The following is a 23,712-nucleotide window of genomic DNA, read 5'->3' on the forward strand; positions in this document are numbered from 1 at the left end:
ATTATATGTTAAAGTGTGACATCATATTGTGTGTGCGCTTAGAAAGAATTTGTTAGGAGCGGCTTAAAATTTTAATTTTTTTTAAATCGCCCGCAGCCGCTCTACTCCTGAGTGTAAGAATGTTTCAGCTGGTTGTTAAGTGATCAGGAGTGGCCCAGAGCCAGGCTTTATGCCTTCCCACCGATTCGGTTACTCTCTGCGGTTCTTCTCAGAGTGAGAACAGCCGAAGTGAGACTGTTTGTGGCCCCATTTTGGCCCACTAGGGTATGGTTTTCAGACCTGGTCAGTCTGTTAGTCGGCCCTCCTTGGGAGGTTCCCCTCAGATGCTGATGCAGGCCCGGGGTACGATTTGGCATCCCCGTCCGGACTTATGGTAGCTGTGGGTGTGGCCCCTGGGCGGGGGACGCTAATGTATTCCGGTCTCTCAGCTCAGATTCCCGATACTATTCTTAATTCTAGGGCCCCTTCGACGAGGCGCCTGTATGCTTTTAAATTTTCGCCTCTTGGTGCAACCAACGCAACCTGGACCCAGTTCATTGTCCTGTGAGTTCAATACTGGAGTTCCTAGAGTCGTTTTTCAGCAGGGTCAGCCCCTGCCACTCTTAAAGGTCCCGTTCTATGTGATCCCATGTTTCAAACTTTAGTTAGTGTGTAATGTTGTTGTTAGAGTATAAATAATATCTGTAAAATTATAAAGCTCAAAGTTCAATGCCAAGCGAGATATTTTATTTAACAGAAGTTGACTACAAAAAACGGCTCGATTGGACTACACCCCTCTACATCCTGCTTTAGTGACATCACCAGAACCGTGTTTAGACTAAGCTCCGCCCACAGGAACACAGGCGTATAGACGAATCCGACGAGCGTTCTGTGTAGGCTGCCATCTTGTGGCGACGCCATTACTGAGCTGTTACTAGTATAAACAAACCTCCGTGATAACGCACCCTCGATGACAGCTACAGCCAGGCAGTATGACTTGTTGGGTTGATGATGTTAAGACAGTGGGCTCCAGTCACAGATGAAGGTACAAACGATCTTACAGATTATTTATGAAAATAGTTTGGCAATAACTATGCTAGCTAGGCTAGCTAACGAGGAAACTATAAAAAGATCTGTCCATTTGGCAACAATAAATAAATGAATATCAAATAAACGAATTCATGTTTTTCATTTGTGACCATTATTTATCTCATTTTCACATTTCAAAAGGAAAGGGTGGTACAGCTAACTGCTAGCGTTGTTGGTTCTTCTCAGAGTGAGAGTCACAGTCAAGCAAATCAAACATTAACAACAGACATAAGTAATGTTACTACTGCCCCAACGCGCCCCTTCGGTTGTTTTAAAGAGTATTTTCTCCTTCGCCTGGCATCCGATGATCAACAAAATGCCAACTACAGGTCACTGATAGAGGGTCAAAATGATCTGAGCTCCGGATGGTTTGGTTAGCTAAATAATGCACACTCTACCAGATGATAAACACATAACGTTAGTTCTAAAAGGACCTGTCCGATTTTCACAGACCATTAACAACACTCATACTGTACAAATAACTCGGCAGAGGAAGAATAGTAAAGTTGTAGATGTAACGTTAGTGACAGTCGTAAATCGCGGGCTGTTTATTCCAGTGGACGCAACCAAACCAATAGGAGGCAATGGCGCAACGCTACCCAGCAACAGCTCAGTAATGGCGCCCGCTTACTTCCGGTAGTTTCGCCGGATTCGTCTATAGACCTTATGCGCCAGAGAAACAAGGGCGCCGCCATCTTTGGAAAATTGTCTTTTAACTTCCGTTTTGCGGTCGCTCTGTATATTTATATGGCATTTCTGTCCAGGAGTAATTAGCTTTTTAAGTGGATTTACTTAATGTAAAGTTAACGAAAGTTATCATGAGGACTGTAATGTTTAAAGCAGATGACTAAACAAATGTAAATCGACCGGGAAGATTTTAAAACGAGCCGTTCATTAATAAACACGCAAAACGCTGTGAAAATACAGACCGGAAGTCAAAAGACAATGAGCGCAGCGCTGAAAAGGGGCGGAGCTACATAAGGTCTATAGGGTATATGTCGAACGTCGCATTACGAAACCGGAAAACAGAACGCATCGCTTCCGGTTCAGGTCTTTTGTATGTGCTTCATGCATTTTTTTACTGTTTTACTCAAGATAACTTAAAAGGAGCGAGCAAAGATGATCATAACCAATGTCCCTCGCATGTGAAGATCGATATTTAAAAGTAAAAAAAAAAAAAAATCTTCACACTAACGTTTAGATATTTAAATAGAATAAAACGCCAATAATAAAGTGAGATAGGTAGGTTAGCTGATTACCTTAAAATTCCATAGATATCGGCGTCAGTTCATACGGCTGTTAACACTTTCTATGACAAGCGGATGCGATGAGACCAGGTTTCAGGTGTTGCACCAAAAACTGTGACCCATCAGATTCTGTGACCCAAGAGGGCGCTGCTGCACATCTTATGAGGTCACACATTTTGATTGCTGCCTATCATATATTGTGACCTATGTGGTACTGAGTCTGTGATGACTCTAATTAATAAAACATGTGTCTATATTAGTCTGAAGGAATGCTATATCAACCCTAAAACAGTATTTTGAAGTTTGACTCATTTATTAGGCAGTTACAGTGAGGTCACACATTTTGACAGCTGTCTATCATATTTTGTGACCTATCATATATTGTGACCTATGTGGTACTGGGTCTGTGATGTCTCTAAATAATTAAACATGTGTCTATATTAGTCTGAAGGAATGCTATATCAACCCTAAAACAGTATTTTGAAGTTTGACTCATTTATTAGGCAGTTACAGTGAGGTCACACATTTTGATGTGCAGCAGCGCCCTCTTGGGTCACAGAATCTGATGGGTCACAGTTTTTGGTGCAACACCTGTTTCGTCATGCGACGTTCGACATATACCCTATTGATGGCGAAATGTCAACAGACGTGGTTGATGTTTATCTATAATTGGATTCCGCAAAAGTTTAATTCGAAGTTGTTAGTTTGCTCTGTCCATTTCACCACGGACTGTTTTTCTAACCTGGGATAATATCAAGCAGACTTCTCTCAGCGTTTCATACTGACGAAGGGCGCAATTTCAACTATATTCCAGCAAGCGGTAAGTAGTGATTTAAAATGGAAGTAGCGATCACTCTTCACATCGTTCGTTTCTCTTAGTAGGATGAAAATAATCTTACTTAAACTGTGATTAATATACAGAAAGCGATCAAAGAACAATCCCTTTCCAATCGGCCAAGCTGCTGTCGGTGACACAGCGCGAGTTTATCTGGACACTTGCCAAAACTCGTTATGAAATCAATGACGCTGTTACACTGCACAACGAATCTCTTACTGTATTTATATGCCTCATGTTTGCATTGGTGAAATCATTAGAGAGTGCAGAAACTGCGTTGCAATGATAAGATCTTTCACGCGATCAACAGACTGTCATCTGCTCAATGCTCATAACTGCAACCTTTTATGTGATGGGAATAGATCTAAATACTTAAAAAAACTTCTCGCGATTCGTTAATCCAGATAGCTGTAATAGTAAAAACGTATGATAGCTGTAATAGTAAAAGTTTTCCAGATAGTTCCACATGTAATGCCAGATATTTCATATGCAAGCATGTCAGCCAATCACAGCAGAGGGTGTTTACACTGAAGTCTCACAGCAGACACGCCCCTTCAAACAGAGTGTTCAAACCAGGCAATGAAATCAGGCTAGGAAATATGCCTTTTATTTCTAAATTATAACAATTTTTGATCTAAAAAACATACTAACATTATAAGGGCACCCCAGGAAACATTATAAAATAATAAAAATAATCCATGGAATGGGACCTTTAAGGTTTATGTGATGGCTATATCTGCTTAGCATGTGCCCTTGGGAGGTGTTTCCGTAAGACATCACCCCCTGTTTTTTTCGTTTTCTGCAAGGGACTGGATGGCTTTTAGGATTTAGCTGTCGTTCTGACAGAAAAGTTCTTAACACTTAAGATGGTCCTTTTAGTGGTTCTATCCTCTCTCAAAAAAATAGGGGATCTGCAGGCTCTTTCTATCAGTCCTTCTTGTATGGACTTGGCCAGGGTAGGCCCTTCTGACTCGAGTGACTGAGTGATGTTGCAGCCTTTCGGCCTCGATCTACGTTGACCGCTCAGCCCAGTGGCGTAGATCGGAGCAATTTTTTGTATGCTTTGGGGGGAAAAACAAAAGAGCTGCGGTCACTAAGCAGAGAATGTCACACTGGGTGATCGAAGCTATCTCGGCAGCCTATGAGGCGCGTGGTTTGACTTCACCTCTAGGTGTGTGTACGTGCTCCTTCCACCAGGGGAATGGGTTCTTCCTAAGCTCTTTTTAGGGCCTCTTCCTTGGAGGATATTTGTGTTGCGGCAGGCTGGACCTCTCCGAACACCTTTATTCAAGTTCACCGACTGCGCTGATCAAAAGCATGATGGGAAACGATTTTTCTGACGACACAGCTTCATGCTCGTTGGTTTAAACAACCGAAATGTTTGATTTTAAAACTCTGATATCATGTTTTATAAGTATACATTATGTATGAATATTCCCAAACTCTCTGACATCTCTGTGGGTTATGTGATTATTGTCATATTTGTAAAAAAAATATTTAAAAACGTGTCTGTAATTTAATTCAAGTAAAAATAATTGATAAACATTGATAAAAATTAGGAACAATCCAGATATATCAGGTCTATTTCCAAACAGTCAAGAGATTAAGCTAACAATGTATGCTGATGATGCAACCTTTTTCACAAAACCAACACAATCCACTTTGGAAGGAGCAATAAGGGAATTAGATACTTTTTCAAAAATATCTGGTTTGAAACATAATTTTGCGAAATGTAACATTTTGAGAATTGGGACATTAAAAGATGTTAATATATTAGGGATTCATCTACCTGACAACTTTAAAGAAATTGTTAAATTCAATTATGAGAGAAGGATGGAAAAGGCAGATAGAATTTTACAACCTTGGAGGGGGAACTCTCTGACAATTCAAGGAAAAGTAACTCTGATTAATACATTAGTAATTCCACAATTTGCCCACTTACTAATGCTTCTTCCTTCCTTCTTCACCTAGTATGAAGTTCTTCAAACATTTTGAACAAAAAATGTTCAAATTTATATGGAACAATAAACCAGATAAAATTAAAAGGCAGTATCTATATAAATCTTATGATAACGGCGGACTGAATTTGAAAAATCTTCAAATGATGGATTGTTCCTTGAAAGCCTCCTGGGTTGCTAAAATTTATCACAACAAATAATGGATCACAAGCCAGAGATTATATTCAGCCTTTTCCTTTTTCTCGAATAATATATTTCCTTTTTACCAATTAAAAGCAATACATGTTGATAAAATATTTCAAAATAGTTTAAAAGAGTTATCACCATTCTTCAAGGATGCACTGAAAGCTTGGTTGAATTTCCAGTACCATCCTCCAGATACAATTCAAGACATTCAGACACAGTTGCTATGGATGAATTCAAACATTACGATTGGAGACAAGCCATTGTTGTGGGAAGAATGTGTCAAAAATGGGTTAATTTTTGTTAATGACCTTTTAGATTTATCTGGAGATTTTATTTCTTATGAAAACTTGAGAAATGTTTTTAGCATTTCTCTCGATCAGTTACAATTCAACCAGCTGATTTCTGCAATTCCTAAAACTTGGAAAATGAAACTGCAAAATGAAAAGAAGAATAAATTAATTAATGGTTTGTCTCCCACCAATAAGATGCCTTAAATGGTTGTCTGGTGTAAAGATAAATAAAATAATATATATTTGGAATTTAAATACCACAGGCACTGCACTTTTTCCACACAGAACCTGCCTGTTTTGGGAAGATGAATTTAATGATCCAATTTTGTGGAAAGATTACTTTAGAACAATTTATAGAACTACAATCGATTCATATTCCAGAATATTTCAACTTAAAATCTTTTATAAAATTATTGCAACAAAAAAATCTCTGTTCAAATGGCAGATAGAAAAGGATCCCTGTTGCAGGTTCTGTGGGGATGAGGAGGAGGACCTGATGCATTTGTTTTATTTTTGCCCACATGTGGCTAAGTTTTGGGTCAGTATACAGTTATGGTTAAGGTATATGGATATTGTTTTGCAAATCACACCTCAGAATATTTTGTTATGTGTCTTTGAGGGGAATTGCACACACTTTTTGAATATGATTATTTTGATGGGTAAAATTTTTATTTTTAAAGCTAAAACTTTATCAAATTTATGTATAAAACACTTTAAGAATAGAGTGTTTCATCAGTATATGCTAGAAACAATTATAGCAACAAACAACAACAGAATAACTGAACATGAAAACAAATGGAATGTCTGCTTACTTGAGTTAGAAATATAAATATTAGGTGTACTTTCTTAGGTGCGCCATGTTATGGCATAAATGTTTTGCTAATTCTATTGTATTTTGTTTATTGATTTTTTGATCAGTATTATTGATTTATTTATTTTTCATTTTTTTATGTTATTAATTTTGTTTGCTTTGTGCTTCCTTCTATTTTGCTTTCTTGTCATAACACTATGAATGTTGTGGTATGAATGTATGGGGAGGTGGGTGGGGGGGTTGAAGCTTGTCTTGTTATTTTTTTAAATGTTGGTCATATAAAATAAAAATAAAAAAAAGATTCATTAAAAGTAAAAAAACAACAAAAAAAAACCAAAAAAAAAAAACAACAACATGTATTTCGAATGGAATTAAATAACAAGTAGCCTACTTTGGGTGTGTTGTTCATCATATTTAATTTCATATAAAAGCAACAACGGCAATTTAAAAAAAATACAAAGTATGAAAATTGTTAGACAGATCTTTACTGAAATGTGTTGTGCTGTTGCTGTTGGAATGCCTGAGGTGTTGGGACCCTGTAAATAAAACAGATTGGAAGAAAACATTTTTCTGTAGACTTATTGAGCTGGTCTCCTCCTGGTGCTGCTGGACCGGGATGGGCTGCACAATACAGACTCTCGTAAGGCCTCTTCCTGTAAGGCCTTTTCCAGTAAGGCCTTTTCCTTTAAGGCCTTTTCCTGTAAGGCCTTTTCCTTTAAGGCCTTTTCCTGTAAGGCCTTTTCCTGTAAGGCCTTTTCCTTTAAGGCCTTTTCCTGTAAGGCCTTTTCCTTTAAGGCCTTTTCCTGTAAGGCCTTTTCCTTTAAGGCCTTTTCCTGTAAGGCCTTTTCCTGTAAGGCCTTTTCCTGTAAGGCCTTTTCCTGTAAGGCCTTTTCCTTTAAGGCCTTTTCCTGTAAGGCCTTTTCCTGTAAGGCCTTTTCCTTTAAGGCCTTTTCCTGTAAGGCCTTTTCCTGTAAGGCCTTTTCCTGTAAGGCCTTTTCCTTTAAGGCCTTTTCCTGTAAGGCCTTTTCCTGTAAGGCCTCTTCCAGTGGGACAGATTTCTGCTGTATACCAACAGGTTTGCTGGGCTGACTCGCGCGTGGGCTGTCAGTCACTGAGATGATTTCAGAAAGAGGGAAGAATAAATGAAGTTAACTCACATCCTCAAAATCAAACCATAAAATATTTTAACATGCAAAACCATTCTATGATCTAACATTAAACTCTGCATGTCAGCGGCCTTCCTGGACCGATGCCTATCCCTAATCTATAAGACATTTTTAGTGTTTCTATTATATACTGTTATATTTATATTTTATTAAACCATATCTAATATCAAAATCTAATATCCATGTGTTAAAGGTCAGTTTTTCATAAAAAGTTCAATATTTGCCACTGAGATGAAGTGGAGTTGAATAACAATCTATAGTACTTCAAATTGTTTCAAGCTATGTCCCGGGAGTTGTTCAATGAGAAGTTCTGTTTTTTGTCACCTAGAAACTTTGACAGCCGCTGTGAGGAGCGGCAGTAACATTAGGCTCGTTTGAGATGCGCTTCGTCTCGCCTGAAATGTAAGGGCTAGAGTATAGGCTGCTGCAGTGAGGGGAGGAGTGGAAAAAGTGCAGGAAAGACAGACCATTCTCTCTTCTCGTAGTAGACCAGACACCTACGAGATCAAAGGCGGACATCGCGGTATTCACGCTCATGTACGGAGTTGCTAATAAACTGAATGTAATTTAAGTCTGGATAGCAGAATCCTACACGTCCGCCTCGCCATTGTAAGAGTTTTTTGACATGCGTCAGCATGACATCAGAGCAAGTCGGACCACACTCGGACACATTTCTAATCTTGCGGTGTTCACCGGTGATCGGTTCTGCGTAGATTTTGCAAATCTCAAACGAGCCAATTTGTATTGGACTTTTTAAAGTTAAACTGCTTAAAAACAATATACAGCTGGTAATATACAAGTCAACATTTGAGGCTTTATTGTATTTTTTTATTTTTATCATTAGATACATTAAATTACTTGATTAAATTGAAACCCAATACTTACATTTAAAAGTGTAATCTGACATTTTCTCAACAAAAAAAAAATCTGTCATCTGCGACGCGCAATGAATTCTGGGGTAGGCAAGGCGGCCAAGGATCTGGGCTGCGTTCCAGTCCAAAATTGTCATGCCCTTCATTCGCTAACTTCCCTCCGTCTCGTTCACTTGGATGTACGTCATTGCTTACGTTGCATGAGTGCCCACTACTGGCGGAAACTGCAATGGGCTGAACGTCCTAAGCCCTTGATCACTTGGAATCAGCTTTGGAGTTGATTTATTATAGAATTTTTTTTCCCTTTAAGAATTTGTTTAATGCAGCATCCAAATGTATATAGGCGTGTTTGGGTTGTTTAAAATAAAATAAAAATGAATTAATTAATATATCATAGAGTTGTTTGTTGTGGTGTTGATTAGACGAGATTTGTGGTGACGTCACAATCGTAATGTATTGTGGGACATATAGGTGCCTGAAGTGTACATATGAAATAGACTCGCTCCCTCGGTCAAAATCAAGGGAACGAGGGTCTGTCCATATAACTTCGCTCATCCACTTCACGAAGTGGAACGCACTTCAAAATGACGGTAGGGATTCCCCCGAGGGCAAGTGCTTAGGGAAGTTCGCAAGTGCGTGTCTAAAAGTGGACTGGAACGCAGCCCTGATGTAGGCTATCCTTCATTTCACGGGAAAAGAAGGACGCATTTGCAGGCCGCATTTTGAAGGAGCCTTCGAAGGACCTTCGAATTGGGATAGCCTTTGTAGCGCCACGATGACGCAATCGGCTATACCTTTCTCTTTAAAAAAAGGTCTTCGACATCGACTTTGGCTGGATGAAACCGATCGGCGAGAGTTGCAGCATACAGGCGGGAGGAGCTGAAAACGCAGACATGAAGTCGGACACTTTCTACTTCACGTAGTGAATGACGCTCGCACTGTTTGCATACTTTATCACAACTGCTGAAGGGAAGTGAATGCAATATTTGCCAATGTAACAGGTACAGAAAGTTTCCTGTTAAACGCATATTGTTTATTAGAATTCACACAAAATTGTTTGTTTACATACACCTGATATGACTGCCTAATTGAAGGGTGAGTGCCTTCCCCTTTAATTGTGGTGATGTCATAAACTAACATCATTTCCTGTTCTGTCCCCTCCTCTTCCTCTTTGCATTGGTGATGCACTGGAGAGGTGAGGTTATTTTGGGCTCCTGATAATCTTTTTTAAAGGAGCCGTATGTAAGATTGTGGCCAAAACTGGTACTGCAATCACTTTCAAATTACTGTATAGAGCAGTGTATCCCCTCCCCCTCCCCCTCCCCCTATAAGTATTTGAAATGAACATGATTTCTTAATGTCTAGTGACATATCAGGGCCATTTTATGATTAATTGAAATACATTTCTTACATACAGCTCCTTTAATCTTAATTTTAATTATTGCTTTTATGTCTATATTTTCACTCTAATTTATGTATATAATATTATTTTACCTATTTGTGTGGTTATTTTTGTCAATTCATCCAGTTTAAGTTATATTTTTGCATCTAGGCCTAAAAGTACAAGTGTACATCCCAGGTATGTTTTCTGTTACATGTATTTTCTTGTTTAATGTGATTTATCTTCACTCCTCTTTGCATTGGTGATACACTGGAGAGATAAAACAAGGGCAACTCTCACACTAAAAGAGGTGCTGCTTTCATTTGTTTTAGCCTATATCAGGTATAAAAGATCAGCAAAACTGCCGACTGCTGTCCCGTTCTTCACAATGCACAAAACACAACGCAGACAACAGAGCAGTTACACTTGGTGCCGTGACCATTTCAGATCATCAGATCTGAGCGTGCCTATGGCAAGCCAAAGTATTCATAAACGCCTGGTCAGGCGTCTGATTGCACACTGACCCGTCAAAAGCATGCGTTTCAACAGCCCAAAAAAAAGTTTTGTGGTCACGGAAAACACGCGTCTGAAATGCGCGGTTATTGCATCAAAACGTGTGTCCTCGATGTGTGATCTGCTATTTAAAACGCACGTTTTTGACGCGCGTTTATCGTAACAAAAATGGGCGTCTAATATGTGTGTTTTGAGTAGCTTACAACTACCTTACAAAGTTTAGGCCGAAGACATAGCTTTATTTATCCACTGTCATCACCCCCACAACCATTTTAATGAAAAGTTTCATGTTTTCATACGCAAAACTGTCTGTTTTCTTTCTTTTTTTTCTTCTTTTTTTAAATTTTATTTTCTTAAATGAGAACTACTGGATTATAAAAACTCACCAATCATAATCCTCTCCTCTGTCAAATTTGCCACCGATAATTCCATGCTGTTTTGCTTGGGTTTAATGATAATACAAGAGTCCTAAACCACATATAGGGACAAAAGCATAACAGACTCAAGCAATAAGTGAGCACACGCTTTAGACGTGCGATTTCAGAACACTACAGGGAACGAGCACGTTCTTTTCGCCTGTTTGGTTTACCTGTTTACACGTTCGGTGACCCCAAAGCGCACGTCGAGAACGTGTGTTTTAAATAGCCGATCACACGTCGAGGATGCGCGTTTGGCTGTCGAAACGCACACTTTTGTTTTGACGGGTCAGTGTGCAATCAGACGCCTGACCAGACGTTTATGAATACTTTACGAGTGTGAGATGAACAGCGTGTGACACTGCGGTCCAGACTTTTGCATCTTAAAGGAACGGTAAAGAGTTTTATTGACTTCCCGATCAAATTTTTTTTCTTTTTTCGGAGCACTTCCGTTGGTCGTTGGTGCATACTGAACGACAGAGACTGATAAGCACCGTGGGACGCTTCAGTGTCCTTCATGCTCGTATCCTTTATCTGTACAGTATATAATCAATGACTGCTGATGCATTGCTGTCTCAATGAACATCCATTCATTCATTTTTTCATCTCATCTCTGTGTTGACATTTAATATAGAATGTAAAGTGTGACTGTACTGCATGTTTAGTTTTGTACAGTCACACATGATTGTTTAGGGGCTGTAAAGTGTGAATCATAAATCTTTTTTAAATTAATATCAATATTCCTGAAGTTCATATAAATCATGCTGCTGCAAGTGTCTCTTGGCAGGCTCAAGTTCACAGACTAATAATGTTTAAACATGAACGTAAACATTTTCATAATTTGAGAATCTTACCTTCTGCTTGGTTAAAAGGTTCTACTGCAATATTTTTGTTGTCTTTGGGTGTCTGATGCATAGTTGGTGGACTTTGTGTGTTATTTTGCTGGGACTGTTCATCCACTGCTCCTCTAAACAAGTCTTGCATGGGAAAGACTTTTATCTCTTTAATGACTTTAACTGTTGCAGCCACAAATACTGATATACCTGCTACACCCTTACTTGCTGTGTAGATATCAATGTGGGAATGCATTCCTGAAATGAAAGCATAAATCAATAAATACATACATAAATGTTCCATATGCATTTCTTGCTGATGTAAAGGGAGCTGTCACAAGCATATACTTCTGAGTATATATACAGGCTGAGAAACCATGTGCACCATACAAAACTACCCAATATTACAATATAACAAATATTTTAATTTGGTTCAAACATAATTGTATTGTGCTTTTTACAATAAGGGTTGAATCAAAGCAATTGGTTGCTCATGCAGACCTTGGAGCCGCAGATTCCTTCTGGATATATTACCTCAGGTAAAACTAATCCTGTGCAAATAGACCCGCTGTAAATATTTATGTAAATATTATGTCATTTTCTGTTTAAAAGTATTTTTCTATGGTTTTTCAAGTATGGAGGCACTTGAAAAAGCATTCAGTTACGTTCTAGACGCTGGGACAAGTCTGTGGCAAAACTCAAGTGTTTTCCACATGTCATTAAGAAAAAAATTAAGGCATAATAATAATATAAAATAATATGTATATATATATATATATATATATATATATATATATATATATATATATTAGAGTTGGGGTACTTGGACTCGAGTCCAATTTTGAATGAACTCGGACTTGTCACGCACTAGGATGAATTTGTACTCGGACTTGACACGGACTCGGACATTTTAGGCTCAGAAAAATGTCCAAGTACAGTCGAGTCCGGGCACTGGAGGACACAATATTATTCAAAAACTAAACGAAACTACTTGTGTTGTTTCAGTGTTGAGCATTGTAGCCAATCACAGACATGTATATTAAGCGCCATGAACACAGTGGCAAATCAGAGGCGTTTTAGAGTCACCATGCGGAGAATTTGCTCAAAATGTAGGCTATGTTCACAATCAGCACAAGCTGATCCCCTCATAAACAACAAAGTCTAGATGCGATATAAATGAGAGATTCACTGTGCAGTGCGGACAACTTCAGTGTTTATGACGAGAGTTTTAGGGAGAGTGCAGAACGCGGTAAGTAAGTGATGGCTTAAAGGAAGCGCTATGACAGTCTAAATAATAGTTTTGTTTTGCGGACCAGTGGTTACACTGTAAATTATAAAGAGTGATAACTGCATTTAAATGTGGGAGTGAATCCGCTAAATTTTAGTCCTGTGAGTCATGAAATTGCAATGATTGACAGAGTAACCATAGCAACATGAGAATGTGATAACCATAGCAACATTTTGGCGTCTAATAATGTTGTTACATTTACTCTTTAGTCATAAGTTTACATACACATTGCAGAATCTCCAAAATGTTATTTTTATTTATTTTTTGATAAGAAGGATCATAAAAACAATGTTTCTATTTAGCACTGCCCTGAAAAAGCTTTTTCACATAACATGTTTAATAGCCTAGTCCACAAGACAAAACACAAACACAAAATACAAGACAAATTACATTGGCTTGATTTTAATATTGTGTGTCATTACATGAATGATCCACAACTGTTTTTTTGTTTTTTTTAATGGTTCATGAGGAAAAATCCTCCAGCTCCTGCACATTCTTTGTTTTCCAGCATCTTCTGCATATTTGACTCTTTACTAGCAGTGACTATGATTGTGAGATCCATCTTTTCACACTGGTGACAACTGAGGGACTCATACACAACTATTACAAACCCTGCAAACATTTAGTGATGCTCAAGAAGGAAGCATCTGTTTATAGCCAGGGGGTGTACACTTTTAAACTGGATCACTGGTGTAAATTGTTCTTATTTTGTTTCAAAATTAATTAATTAATTTAGTCCTGCCCTTCAGAGGATAAATAAGATATTAGTAAGTAAAACAAAATAAGAAAAATGTAAACATCACCATCATCTTGCTCAAAAGTTTCCCCCTGGCTCTTAATGCATCGTGTTGCATTCTTGAGCATTACCTTGCAGATTCTGAAAGATGTACTGAAGATAAACGTATTACTGTAACTATACATTGCAATCATTTTGTAAGGTTTAAAATATTAATTTAAGAGCTCAGTGTTGAGACCTTTCACCGGAATTTGAAAACAAACAAACCAAACCAGTTAGTAGATTAAAGTCAGTGGACTTGAACTTGAAAAATGGTGTGTAGTGATTTATTTTTTCAGTTCTGATGTTCATTCATGTTTAATTCGTGCTATAACTAGAAGAGATTATCATGTGCATGTGCTGCTTGCACTGAGGCCTATATTAAAACACCACAAAACAGTATTTATTGTTTGAATTTCATAAAAATTGCAAAATTTGAAACCTGAGACTTTATTTCATACCAAAAGTAGCCTGCTCTGTCTTGTCTGTTGGCGCATTGTCAATGTCCTCTTTGCTCCGCAATATATTTTTCACTGTGTGTGTATATATATATATATATATATATATATATATATATATATATATATATATATATATGTGTGTGTGTGTGTGTGTGTGTGTGTGTGTGTGTGTTTAAGGGTAGCCTACAAGACATTAGCAAAATATGAGATATGGATGTGCCGTCACATTAAATTGCTACAAATCATTAAGTAGCCTATACTTGCCTTGTTTTTGAATAAATAAATCAAATAGCAGGCTATAAAATACTTTTCAGAGAAAGTTTTTCTCAATCTTTTCCACTGGCCAAAAGTATTTTTAATTGATTTATATTTTAATGTAAACAGATAGGCCTTTATTGTGCATTTTTTGCACAAAAATATTTTCTCAGACAATCTGCTCATCATGGTAGCAAATAGCAATCCTCTCTGTAGTTAAAACATTAAAACACACAGCACGCCACATGAAAAGTGTTCAAAAGCATTGCTTCCACTACAAATATTTATGTTCATTAGAATATGAAAAATAACTTCTCAGTAGGCTATAATTAATTAAGTCTAAAAGTGCACAAAAACAAACTTCTCCGTCTCCAAAATGTTCGTAGCCTATATGGGTCAGAGTTTGCGTGCAGGTGCCCAAATTTTCAGTGGAAAAAAAAGTTTGTTTTTATAAATCACAAGTTATGCTTCGGAAGTATCGTATACTTAAGGGCCTGTTTTGTGCGTACGCAGTGGTTATAAATGAGGCCTCAGGTCACAGTTTTTCTGAACATTATACAGGCTTTTATTTAAATCTGTTAGTCCAGTCATCAAAAATGTAATCCCATTGTTTAAAAACAGTAAACTTGCATTTTCTGCAAACAGAGACAGCCTACATGACTTAAAAAAAATTAAAAAAAATTAAGGATTAATTTATATCAGTGACAATCGCAACATTCAAACTTCAATTTATTACTAGCTACCTTTATGGATGAAATCATGGAATTCCAGTAAACCGTCAAACCATCTAGCCTACTCACCAGCATAAACGAGGTGTATCCCGATGAGCAGAAGAGCGGACCGCATGTTTACTTTTTATAATAATAAAAAAAAAACCTTCTACAGAAATTAGTTTGTCTGGTTTTAGACGCTTTAATGCCTGTCTGTAAACCGGCGAGTGGCGAATGTCCCTGTGAGAACCGTTTATATACGGTCTATGGTGAGAACACATATATGAAGCGACAGCCAATAGATATTCTGGAGAGAATCGACGTCATCAGTCACTATGATGAGTTTCATACACTGGGTTGTTTAAGTTAATGCATAGTTTTACCCAGATAAGTCCTCTCTCAAAAGACTTAAGAATTACATTAATACCCTCTGTTCTTTCTGTTTAGAGAAACCTGAAACTACTTTACATTTATTTTGGAACTGATCTCATCTCACACAGTGACATTTTGGTGTGACGTGATCAACTAAATTAGGCAACACTGTTAGACTTTTCTGAAATTTCTACAGTTATTTACTAATCACCCATTATTATACTGCTATTTCTCCTTAAAGTAAATAACTGTGATTCCCATTGCATCATGGGAATTTCCTGTGATGTCAAACACCACATACAGAGACTTACTGTATTTTTTAAATTTGTTGTATAGGCCTAGGCTACTATTTGACGTAACGGCCTCTCTGGCACAATTGTTACCACGGTAAACTGTGCTAACGTTTAATTTTACAGACTTTGTTAGATTATTGAATTGTCGAGTTAAAATACGCCAACGAGCAACGCTTAGTTTACATTAACATTAAATTAACTAATGTGAAATTCTGTTTTGGTTGTAGCTTATGTTGGTCTACTGATGAGAAAATAACATGTTAGCTAAAACGTTTTATGGCTAGCGGCCATCTTTTTAGCATTAGGTTGCAAACTATAACAAATTATAGTTTTTTTTTTATGGAATTTAATAATTACTGCAACTTTTGTATGTGTTTAACGGCAACTGCAACAAAGCGCCAATTCGCGCCAGTGACTTATTGCAAGATTCCTGAGGTAAGCAAGCAAATTAACCAATCAGAAAATGGACCATTTTCTATGTTCAGTCTCACCAGATTAAATGTATCCAAGCACTGCAGTAAAACTCTCACTAATTCATTCATACCAAATCTAGCATTCTAAACTACTTAAGTTATTTTTGCATTATTTTGATATTTTATTAGGCAGAAGACTCTCTACCATTGCAGTCCCACCTGACCAGGAAGGTCCTAACATCAGCGCACAGGTGGATTAACTACTGTAGGAAGGAGAACGGTCATCACTCAGTGATTTCTTGCATGTGTCTTACTGTGTATTTGTCTCAAACAGGAACCCCTTCACTGCAGACGAGCTGAAATGGGCTAAAATCATCGATTTCAGTCTTTCTCTCTATGGATCTCAGCATTTTTGGACAGAATTTAGGATATGTATGTATTAAAATTGAATCTGGTATCATTTGATTTAGTGCAGCTGAAATGTTTGAATATGCTATTGACAAAAAGCTGTTTACAAATATATATTCTTAAGTTATAGTAAAAATAATAATAAAAATGTTAAAAAAAAGGAGGTTAAAAATAATTTTATACATATGGAATTCTCTCTCTCTCTCTCTCTCTCTCTCTCTCTCTCTCTCTCTCTCTCTCTCTCTCTCCCTCCCTCTCTTTTACAGTATTACAACCGGGCTCTCCTCTTAAGGACCGAGTACATTTGTGGTTGTGGACACGCATACAGACCAGGGAACATTCTGATGTTGTCAGTCAAGTTCTGAACAGGAACCAATCTTTGGAGAAGTTCATTTATTCGCAAAGGTGGACAAAAAACATTGTGCTTTTTAAAGATTATTTTGATGATGACTTCTACTCCTATGCTAATAATAAGAAATGTTTATTGAGCCTCGAAGATACTTCTTTCAAAAACATTTCAACACTTAAATACTTCTTTTGGCCACCAGTGTACATGAATCCAACATGTGTTTGGAAATAAGTGAAATTATTTTGAAGGTAGGGTTATGTGTCATGTATTGTGAAAAGAACTGTGTTTTTTTCCTGTGTTGGTGGACATTTCCCATTTTGACTGCTTAAAATGTATTTATTTATATTCTGCAGTTTTATGAACGTAATGGTTGATATTTCATTATAATAATTGTATAAGCTAAACAACCAATGACTCTACATTCATTTTGTCAAATGCTAGCGTTTTGTTTAGGATTTTATGTATGTTTTTTAACAATGTGTGCAGTGAACATCACATAATGTGTTAATTTAACACGTTTACACATCTTTGTGCTAACCTTTCTAACATATTTACTTTGTTAAAACCATTAACACAATGAATGAGTTCAAATTAACACAAAAAACTAAAACTGTCCCTAAACTCACCCATTCATGTGTAAAAAATGGAACACATCATTTCCAGCTTTGGCAGACTGTTTATTTTGTGATATGAAATGTTTTAAATAAATATATATTTGGGGTGGTTGTGGCGCAGTGGATAAGACACATGCCTTTGGTGTGAGAGACCTGGGTTCGAATCCACTGTAAGACACCAATGTGTCCCTGAGCAAGACACTTAACCCCTAGTTGCTCCAGAGGCGTGCGACCTCTGACATATATAGCAATTGTAAGTCGCTTTGGATAAAAGCGTCAGCTAAATGAATAAATGTAAATGTAAATGTAATATATTTTCTTATTTTGTAATAATTTTGTCTAATTGATTTGCATGTCAGTAGTACTTATGTAGGATAAAAAATAAAATTAATTCTATATCAAAATTATGAAACCTAATTTATATTTAGTACAAATAAAAATAATTACAGTAGTGTAGTGATTAGCTTGGTTTTTACAGTAATGCACTGTATTACACAATTACAGTACCATAAAGTTACTGTAATATACGGTAATGGTATACTGTAAATCTTAATTACACTGAATAACACTGTTGCCAGTAAGTTACTGTAAAAACCCCTTGAAATGTCTAACAGTGGACACTCTTTCAAAAATGTTTGTACAAATCCACCAACTTGTGAGCAAGAAACACAAACTTCACCACTGGAAAATGATAGGCTACATTGGAAAATTATGTGCAAATTTATATGATTAATATAGCTAGCCTACTACAAGAGACAATAAGAGATGGTATTTTCCATCTGCACTGAACTGCATTTTTCTGAACTGCACTCTGTTCCGAGAAACCACGTGATATCATGGCAAAACCCCCCAGCTTTTTATCCACGCGAGTTTGAAATGCTATTGTTGGCTTAGAACGCCACCTAGTGGATTCTAGTAGCTACTAGAAAGCCTAAAATTCACGTTTTAGATATGATTTTATTTATTTTGACTTTAAATAATGTGAGAGATCACAAAGTCTTTGCACGATGCTACATTAATAATGTATGTTATATATGCCTACATTACATGAATGGCCTAAATGTTGGCGCAAATTAAAGAGCAGTCAAGGCGTGGTCACATATAGTCATGTTAGGCTATATGTGACTTATGAACGCAATTCTCATAATCTCTCTTATATTGCAGCTTCTGGTTCTGGGTGTCTGGTTCTGGAAGAATCTCAAGTGAGACACTCAGGAACTTACATCTGCACAGTGTATCTTCCACATCTGCTGGCTCAGGTAGCCGTGGACCTGGAGATAGTTGGTGAGATGATGGTATACTCTGATTCTGACATAGCCAAGTCAGATTTTCATAGATTATTATGTACATAATGTTTGATTTGTCAACAGCATGTGCTATATTAGACTGCAGTTATAGTAATCACAGCCTCGTTTCTTCCCAGAGGCTCCATCTCTGTCCATCTACCCTTCTCCTCTTCCTCTGCTGGTTCCTGGGCAGCTGCTGCTGATCCAGTGTGAAGCGTCTGGTTTTGCTCCTCACACTCTGGATCTGGGCTGGGAGTTCACCGGGGCTGATGGGAAGTCCCGCTCTCTGGGTCAGGGTGGTGTAACGGGTCACAGACAGGCGTCTGACGGCACCTTCAGTCAGAGCAGTCGTCTGGAGCTGGACTCGGGTAAGATGAGGCTGGGTCGTGGTGGTGACATCACCTGTGTAGCCAAACACGCTGGAGGAACACGGCGAGCCTCTGCTACACTCAGTGTGATTGGTGAGTGATACTGTCATAGACTGACATCATTTTCAGACAGTGTTTATGATCAATCATTAAACCTGAATAATTTCACGTCCACTTCAATTGTCTATATTTCAATTCAGTGATTCTTTCTGCAGGATACTCCAGTAGGCGGCGACAAGTGACAGCTGAGGGGTACATTGTAACATGACCATATGACAGATTAAAATGCTATCTGATCTAAACACATATACAAGACAAACTAAAATATTTTCTCAATAAAATACAATCATCAACTTTTTCATATAAAATAATGGCATTTTTTAATAATTAAAAATAAACTAATTTTTGAGTTTAACAACAGGAAAACACAGCTATACAACATAGTTCAAAACATATTAATAATCAGTAATTTCTGAACATTGACTCTCAGTCTTTATTCACCCTTTTCTCATGTTTCATGTTCTCAATAGAATTCATAAAAGTATAGTATAGAATAGCATATTTCTAACAGGGGCACATTGTAACGCAGTGTGACAACATGCCCCACCAGCACAACTGGGATTCAAACCCTGCTAGTGTCTTCTGCTAGTTAGCGAAGCATTAAAGAACTATCTCAACTGTTTAATAACATATTGGAGATTTAAATAATATCAGATTTGTCTAATTTTAAATGAACACAAAAAATAGAGATGAAAAATGTAGGCTACTTAAGAAATGTACTTTTGCTATGGTTTAATAAATGTCTATTGTCTATGGCAACTAGTAAATACACTAAGTTTCGTCATAGTATGGTAGCCTATGGTATGGTGTGAAAGTATTTAAAACAAGTGTGTTACAACTAGCCCCGCGTTACGTTGTGCCCCGCTCTCCTCTACATTCATTTTCCTGAGTTGATTTGTGTTAGGCCTATCTGTAAGATTTCACAGCAGATTTGATTTTGTTGTTATCAAATTGTTGTGTGTTATGTCACATATACAGATGCAGAAAAGAGCCTAGATATTAAAAGTGTGTTATGTCATCACTGCTCATTATCGCACAATACAAGCACAGATTACAGCGACTTTTACCTTCCGTAAAAAGGTCCAGAAAAATGTGTGAATAGACCCGCTGTAAATATGTACGTAAATATTCCGTAATTTCCTGCATGTTTAAAAGTATTTTTTCTATAAATTACGGACATGGCATCTGAAGACTAACGTTAAAACTCATTTTTCTCAGTTATTTTGCTTTATGTCCAGATTCAATCACAGGCTTGTTCTTACTATAGCATGTTAGGACATGCAAACTCTTCAAAAACTAGGCTTTTTTAAACTAAAAGTTGTAAATGACATTTGTATCTACAACCAAAATTCCAGAAAAGTTGGGATGTTTTTTACATTTGAATAAAATGAACTAAAACTAAAAGACTTTAAAATCACATGAGCCAGTATTTTATTCACACATAGATAACATATGTTTAAAAGAAATTTCACAATTTTATGCTCAAAATGAGCTCATTTCAAATTTGATGCCTAATACAGGTCTCAAAAAGTTGGGACGGGGCATGTTTACCATTGTGTAGCATCTCCTCTTCTTTTCAAAACAGTTTGAAGACGTCTAGGCATCAAGGTTATGAGTGACTGGAGTTTTGGTGTTGGAATTTGGTCCCATTTTTACCTTATATGTTTCCAGCTTCTGAAGAGTTTGTGGTCGTCTTTGACATATTTTTCGTTTAATGATAAGCCAAATGTTAGGAGAAAGATCAGGCCAATTCAGCAACAAGACTCTTCTATAAAGCCATGCTGTTGTAATAGCTGCAGTGTGTGGTTTTGCATTGTCCTGCTGAAATACACAAGGCCTTTCCTGAAATAGACGTCATCTGGAGGGGAGCATATGTTGCTCTAAAACCTTTATATACCTTTCAGCATTCATAGAGCCTTCCAGAACATGCAAGCTGCCCATACCGTATGCACTTATGCACCCCCATACCATCAGAGATGCTGGCTTTTGAACTGAACGCTGATAACACGCTGGAAGGTCTCCCTCCTCTTTTGAACGGAGGACACGGCGTCCGTGATTTCCAACAAGAATGTCAAATTTGGACTCGTCTGACCATAGAACACTTTTACACTTTGAAATAGTCCATTTTAAATGAGCCTTGGCCCACAGGACACGACGGCACTTCTGGACCATGTTCACATATGGCTTCCATTTTGCATGATAGAGCTTTAGATCTGCACATCTGCAGATCACACGGCGGATTGGGTTTACTGACACTGGTTTCTGGGGGGCCGTTTACACCTGGCCACTTCATGCGTTTTCTCAGATCGAGATCGGATACATATCCGATCGTGAAAAGACCAGGTGTAAATGCCCTCCGAAACGCATTCGAGACGGATTTGAATCCGATCGCTCAAACCACTTCAGGAGGTGGTCTGGGCCGCATTCCAGACGAAACTGGACAAGTGTAAATGCATCTGGTTGTTGAAACCACATATGTAAATTGTACTCCTCCCAAAAATGCTAAAAAATAAACGTGTGAGAGCGTGTTATAGGCTATATCTAATGTTATAGCCAGATATGACGATGCTACTGGAACACGCATCGCCGCAGATGAGAAGCTGAACATTTATTCATTAAGCCAACGTGCAAACTATCGCAAATCAAAGTGAAAGTAAGTCGCAGACGCTTAATACACAATCATCATCATTAAAGTAGAGAAACCAATGATCTTACCAGGGCTGTTGCCGCTCTCTCTTATTGCGGTCTTTGATTTTGAAATTTTTGCTGATGATCAATAAAATGCAGCTCATATCTGTTGCTTTCGGTGACGTGCACTCCATTACATCTGCATATAGCGCGGGAATTGAAGATTTGAATTGAAAACACATTTATGTGACCAGGTGTAAATGGATTCGTTTTGATAAATCAGACAGCTATCCGATCTGAGAAAACGCATGAAGTGGCCAGGTGTAAACAGCCCCTGGAAGTATTGTTGGGCCCATTTAGTAATGTTATTGACAAAATCATGCCGATGAGTGATGCAGTGTCGTCTGAGGCCCCGAAGACCACGGGCATCCAATAAAGGTCTTCGGCCTTGTCCCTTGTCTGTGCCTTGTACGCACAGAGATTTCTCCAGTTTCTCTGAATCTTTTGATGATGTTATGCACTGTAGATGATGAGATTTGCAAAGCCTTTGCAATTTGATGTTGAGGAACATTGTTTTTAAAGTATTCCTCAATCTTTTTTACACACTCTTTCACAGATTGGAGAGCCTCTGCCCATCTTTACTTCTGAGAGACTCTGCTTCTTCTTCTTCTTCTTCTTTGGTGTTTATTGGCGGTTGGCAAACCAACTTGTAGGTGCATTACCGCCACCGACTGGACTGGAGTGTGGACAGAATACATGCTTATAGGATTAAGAGAAAAAAAAAAAAAAACTCGCCTAAATTCTTTTACTTAATTTTGTTTCTTTAATAAATTTAATAATACTATCATATATAGCTTTTTCCTTTAGTATACCTATTATAGAAAAATCTTTATGCTCAGCTTTAATTAATGACTGAATAAAATGACGTCTTTCATTGTTGTATTTCCTGCAGTGAAGTATTACATGTTCAACTGTCTCTTGCTGACTGCAGTGATTACATTCCCCTGTTGGGTGCTTGCCAATTTTAAACAACGTGCTATTCAATCCTGTGTGACCTATTCTCAAACGGGTTATAATATTCTCTTCACTTCTGTTCCTGCTCTCTCTCCTCCCAGCACCAACTTGTTGTTGAATATTATACAAGTGTCTTCCTGTTTCAATACCATCCCAGTGTACCTGCCATACCGATTGTGCATATTTCCTAATAAACACTTTAGCTTCTGCTTTACTTAGTGGAACTTGTAAATCTATCTCCTTTAACTTTAAAGATTGTTTAGCCAAAACATCTACCTTCTCATTACCCACTACACCAACATGAGCAGGAACCCAAATAAATTGAATTGATATACCCATAAGCTTTATGTTATACAATTTATGGAATATTTCATTAATTATATCCATCCTAAAAGATGATCTGCCAGATTTTATACTTTCCAGTGCCGAGTAGCTATCAGATGCAATAACTATGTTATTCATTTGCTTTTCTTCTGTCCACTGTAATGCCATTAAAATTGCCAATAGTTCTGTAGCATAAACTGATAGATGGTCAGAAACTCTTTTCTTAATGTGAGAATCATTCATTGGAATATACACGGCTGAACCGGCATATCCTGTCTTCGGGTCTTTTGATCCATCCGTAAATAAAAACACTGAATCTTGAAAATGCTTCTCAATATAATTCCGCACTATATACCACACTGGAAGTTGTTTGGATTGATCCTTTATTTCCTGTTGTATACTGAGGTCAACAATTGGCAAGGGGAATAACCAAGGAGGGATGGAGGATATTTAGACTGTGTTGCTATACTGTACTTGACTTACAGTTTTTTACGATTGCTATGACAGATTTTTCAATA

At 37.5% G+C, this 23,712-nt stretch overlaps 3 protein-coding genes across 2 annotated transcripts; 1 reads left to right on the top strand and 2 right to left on the bottom strand.

Annotated features, from left to right (window-relative positions):
• The window catches only part of LOC307162889 (major histocompatibility complex class I-related gene protein-like), a 71,728-nt gene that overhangs the window by 31,604 nt on the left and 16,412 nt on the right, over positions 1 to 23,712 (bottom strand).
• On the top strand, positions 267 to 23,509 carry LOC307162964 (tapasin-like; the record flags this gene model as incomplete). The annotated part of the gene is made up of 5 exons (XM_079878747.1): positions 267 to 342; positions 3,088 to 3,135; positions 18,679 to 18,798; positions 18,938 to 19,261; positions 22,473 to 23,509. 5 exons carry the CDS (start codon positions 267 to 269, stop codon positions 22,502 to 22,504), a joined length of 600 nt encoding a protein of 199 aa, XP_079734873.1. The 3' UTR covers positions 22,505 to 23,509.
• On the bottom strand, positions 6,558 to 15,336 carry LOC307162894 (uncharacterized protein). The gene is made up of 3 exons (XM_079878618.1): positions 15,156 to 15,336; positions 11,598 to 11,834; positions 6,558 to 7,506 (listed from the first exon to the last, which is right to left on the bottom strand). Exons 1-3 carry the CDS (start codon positions 15,199 to 15,201, stop codon positions 6,974 to 6,976), a joined length of 816 nt encoding a protein of 271 aa, XP_079734744.1. The 5' UTR covers positions 15,202 to 15,336; the 3' UTR covers positions 6,558 to 6,973.

Source organism: Squalius cephalus (assembly GCF_949319135.1).
Source record: "Squalius cephalus genome assembly, chromosome: 8".
NCBI lineage: Eukaryota > Metazoa > Chordata > Actinopteri > Cypriniformes > Leuciscidae > Squalius > Squalius cephalus.

Coding starts and splice junctions, on each gene's coding strand:
- LOC307162894 (XM_079878618.1), bottom strand. CDS start 15,201: ATGCGGTCCGCTCTTCTGCTCATCGGGATACACCTCGTTTATGCTG. Junction 11,835..15,155: donor GATACACCTCGTTTATGCTG/GTGAGTAGGCTA, acceptor CTTTCATTTCAG/GAATGCATTCCCACATTGAT. Junction 7,507..11,597: donor ACCTTTTAACCAAGCAGAAG/GTAAGATTCTCA, acceptor AAATCATCTCAG/TGACTGACAGCCCACGCGCG.